This window comes from Pinus tabuliformis, chromosome 2_2, assembly GCF_031772625.1.
Source record: "Pinus tabuliformis cultivar Carrire ecotype Pingquan chromosome 2_2, CPIR1, whole genome shotgun sequence".
Lineage (NCBI taxonomy): Eukaryota > Viridiplantae > Streptophyta > Pinopsida > Pinales > Pinaceae > Pinus > Pinus tabuliformis.
The window spans coordinates 467,083,268-467,087,951 of NC_142300.1; the positions used below are offsets into that span (position 1 = coordinate 467,083,268).

Below are 4,684 nucleotides of genomic sequence, written 5' to 3' on the forward strand. Positions count from 1 at the left end.
GTAATGCAACATAGTCCTTTCCTCTCCTCTATTTGTATGCTAATTAATTGATTAAAAATTGTGCGGAATGCTCCACACAATGAAAGCAAAAATCTCTCCACACAAAACTCTTTTGCACAAGCTTCAACTATAATTTAATTGACAAGCTTACTCATAGGTTAACAGCACTGTGTATCCATAGAATAGTTCAATAAGCTCATAGGTAATAATAATTGATATTCATATGAGTGTACTTTGCCTCATGAACAATCGTTAATTCAGCTTTCAAATTAATCATCAATGAATAGAGGTAACTCCATGGAGTCTAGAAAATTTTCCACGTAAATATTTAATTATGAGTAATATTGACGTTTTAATACAAAGGCGACAGTGTAAAAATGAATGATTTACTTGCACTGAAACTCGTCCAACTCATGATTTTGTGCTTTGTTCATTATGTTTATTTATTTTTCTACGTTAGAATATTCTCATTTACGTACTGGTGACAAGAATGGAGCATTTCCGACATTATGCTCGTGTGACTGCATTAGATATAAAAATTTCCACGAATTGCCACTGAATGTGAATACAAATAATGGCGCGGAACTTTGTCATAACAAGTGGGGATCCCAAGATAGACATAAACGATGGAAGGAGCAAAGTGACGAGAAGGAAAAAGAATGAAGTGGGACCAATAGAGGATCGCTATGCATCACAGTTTTCCTCAGCATAGCGGAAGATCTCTGGGAGGTGACTGGAGACTCAAAAGAGCGTCAGGTCCATTGTTAACCACAAACACCATGGCCAATCCCCATGTTATGTGCACATCCAAGTGGCAGTGCATCACCCAAGCGCCTGCAATAAATAATGATCACCATAATTACCACTATGCGCAAAGTAGGATCCAATATTCAGGACACCAGTACAGAAGGAAAGTGGAATGCTGTGAAACAAATTAAATGCTCACCAGGATTGTCAGCCACGAATCTTATTGCAGCCCAGCCATTGACTGGAACGTTCACAGTGTTGCGCATAGGAGGATCCACCAGGTTGAACTTCTGAGGATCGGTTTGTGCATTATAATTGCCAAAGCCTGCTCCCACGATGTAGAAGTCATAACCATGGAGATGGATAGGATGGCTTTCACCCGCAAATATATTGGTTCCTTGAAGAATTACTTGCACCGTCGAGTTATATTTAAGAACTTTCACTCTTGTGGCTTTCACAGGGGACCAGAGGCCTCTGCTGATGTTCTGTGCGGTATAATCAAATCCCACGGAAGGGATATCAGGGAAGTCCGTGGAGAATACTCCTTTCATGCCAAAATGCTGAGCTTGAAGGATGGAAGAAGTGGTTGGCGGGACAAATGATATGTTATTCATACTTGCTGCAAATCTTGATCCGTTGGGACCTCCACAAGACTGCCCTGGACATTTGATCAACCCCAAACCGATGGTGTAGAACAGATTCTCCTCCACACTCTGAGGAACGAAGACTGGGTGGTCGTGTGAGCCCAAGCTTCTAAGACCATTAGCGAAGCTAGTAGCACTGTTGGTGTCGTTATAGAATGGAAGATTAGGCATGGCTGGAGTTGAAGTCTTAGAGCTTCCCTCGTATTCTAAAATGGCAGTGGTAGTGGTGTTATCGAAGGGAATTCCTTGTCCGCTGGAATATGCTCGAGCAGCCATGTAGTATCTACCTGTAGCCTGATTGGCAGTGAGAAGTATGTCTGTTGTCTGGCCGGGGCCGAGCATCAGAACATTCGTCTGAAAAGGTTTTGTATACAAGGCATCCACAGCGACAACTGTCATTGTATGGCTAGCAATGGAGAAGAATAGGTCAGTATTGAGTGCAGCGTTGATAACACGTAGAAGATTAGTTTCCCCACCTTTCATCGAGACGCTAAAGGTATCTGCAAGTTAACCATCGTTTGCCATTAGCGACCAATCATTTGCGAGCTTACTAAATTCGGAAATATCTGAATAGATTCAGTCTAATGTACCTGAAGTAGAACATTTGTATAAGTCGCCTGGTTGTCCATTTATAGTAAATGCATCTGAAACGTTGGGGGCAGCTCCTGTTCGGGTTGCTTGATTCACAACATCCATGGGATTCCTATTCCACCATTCTCCTGTTAATGCAAACAGGGTCAAATATTTCAATCGCATTACAACTTAAATTGAAATGGTGCACAATTAATGTTTCTAACAGAAGAACATAAAACATTGAATAATGCGGCAGTATACCTAGAAGAATGGGAATCTGGCGATGCGGCCTGGTAAAGGTAAAGGGATAAGTGGTGTCCAGCCTTGGCAAGATGATCAGGGCTCCATACACAGTAGCTCGAAGCCATGAACTGTGTGCATGCCACCATAGAGTTCCTTCTTGACCAGTGATGGTGAATTTATATGTGTAACTTCGCCCTGGGCGAATGGGGCATTGTGTTATAAATTCAGGTCCATCGGACCACCCTGTGCGAAATTGCCGCACTCCGTGCCTGTAAATACAAGCATAAACAATTTATTCCTTTTAAAATTATGCATTAACATCAATATGATGCAGTACTACTCGGTGGGCTAGAGACGTACCAATGAATGGTAGCGTTATATTGCGCCTGGTTGTGCACTTTGACTTTAAGTTTGTCTCCGTTTCTAACATGCAGCGTAGGACCCGGGAACTGTCCGTTCACAGTGATGATATTGTGTGTCCCACATAACCTTTTCACAGGTGTAGATCGAAGCTGAATTTTGCGATTAACCAGCCACAAACATCATTACTTTAAATTGACATGACTAGTGCATGTGACACATATTCAATGAACCGAGGCAACTACTAAAAATAATTTCCCAGAGAAATTAGTGTGAAAGAATTTACGATGTGTGTATCAATGTCATTGACAGAACGGCCATGAAGTGCATCCATAAAGCAATCAAATAATACCAGAAAAATAGCTCCTTTTTCTACCAAAATATAATATACGTTTACATGGAGAATATTGAAGGTGGGAAGACATACAACGAATATGTGAGTGTGTAGCTTCGCCGAGACCATAGCAGTGAACAAGGTTAGGCATATGACCATCTCCACAAATCTGGCTGCAAATGGCTGCGCGGACAGATGTTGATTGAACGCCTCCATTGCCTATAGATTGATTCACCAGAACGATCCGAACTTGAAACTGCACAGAATTGAATTGACAGTTGAAGAGGAAGGGACGAGATAGGCATGGATCACAAAATTGCCGAGATCAAGTATTTATAATTATCAATTGAACTCAGTTCAGTTCAGTTTGGTGATTGGTCTATGTTCGAATTGTTAAAGTCATTATAAAATCACGGCAAAAGCTGGTGAAGCTGAAAGTCGTTACAAAAAGGCTAAAATCGGTGAGCTGAACTCCAGATTAAAGATGAAAGCACACTCAAACCGTTGTACAACATCCGAAAGGTCTGTTCACTCGATGACGGCACCACCCCAGGGAATCGGGAATCAATCATCTGACCTGCCATCCATATGTGATCTTTGGTGGAGACATGAAGACTATGTTCATAGTCTCTCTAATCATTTCTCCCCATTATTAATTATGCACAACATCATGTACCGCAAGAAGCAACAATGAAAGCTCCACAAAGATTGTTATCAAATTTTGTGTGCACGGAGAGGGTTTAAATATCTGATTAATTATATTGTTTTAGTACGTTGAAATATCTTTGTAAAGAAGTGTTGATTTTAAGTCCGATCATAATAATTATTCTTGTAAGTTAATTGTAAACAAATAGTACATTCAAAATAATTATGAAAAGACCCATGATCATTATGGATGGTAAGGAAATAATAATAAAGAATTTAATGGATGGTAAGGAAATAATAATAAAGAATTTAATATGATGGATGGTTTTTATTTAATTAAAATGAGAAGTTAATATAAGATATATTTTTTACTTTAAAAATACTTTAAAAAATTGTATTTAATGTAGAAGTATTTAATAAATTGTATATAACTAATATAGGTTTATCTTAACCCTGGAGGGATCAAATCTCTCTAGGTGCAAACTTTTTCTCAAGTTTTCCACTCAAAAAAGAAGTTTGCATCTCAAGAGATTTGATCCCTCTTGGCGCTTGATAGATCTCGGGTTAAGATGGATCTATGTTTGTTTTAGTCATTATCTCCCTCTCTATCTCCTTCTCTCTCTCCCCTTCTCTCCCCCTTCATCTATGTGTCTCGCTCTCTCTCCCCCTCTTTCTCCTCTCCTCTCTCTCTTCCCTCCTCTCCTCTCTCACTCGCTCTCTCTCAATCTCTTCCTTGTCACTCCCTCTCTCTCTCCAACTCTATCTCTCTGTGTCTCTACTCTTCCCTTTCTCACTCTCCCCCTCCAAATCCATCTCTCTCCCTCCCTCTCTCCTTTTCTCTCACGAGTCCTCTCTCTCTTCCTTCCTCTCTCTCTCATCTCCCACCTCCCCCTGTTTCTCTCCCCATCACTCTCTCTCTCTCTCTCTCTCTATTTCTCTCTCCCCTCCAACTCTATTACTATCTCCCTCACTCTCTCCCTCTCTCCACCCTCCCTCTCTCTCATCCCTTCTCTCCCTCCCTCTCTCTCCTCTCTCCCTCGCTTTCTCTCCATCTTTCCCTTTTCACTCCCTTTCTCTTTCCATATCTATATATATCTCACTCTCTCTCCGTTCCTCATCCTCTCCCTCTTTCTCTCTG

The 4,684-nt window shown here is 40.9% G+C and overlaps 1 protein-coding gene across 1 annotated transcript; it reads right to left on the reverse strand.

Annotated features, from left to right (window-relative positions):
• Positions 1 to 370: 370 nt before the first annotated feature.
• Positions 371 to 3,186, reverse strand: LOC149193339 (laccase-12-like). The gene is made up of 6 exons (XM_089406581.1): positions 2,995 to 3,186; positions 2,568 to 2,719; positions 2,226 to 2,476; positions 1,982 to 2,110; positions 947 to 1,891; positions 371 to 834 (listed from the first exon to the last, which is right to left on the reverse strand). Exons 1-6 carry the CDS (start codon positions 3,115 to 3,117, stop codon positions 704 to 706), a joined length of 1,731 nt encoding a protein of 576 aa, XP_089262707.1. The 5' UTR covers positions 3,118 to 3,186; the 3' UTR covers positions 371 to 703.
• Between the last annotated feature and the right edge of the window lie 1,498 nt (positions 3,187 to 4,684).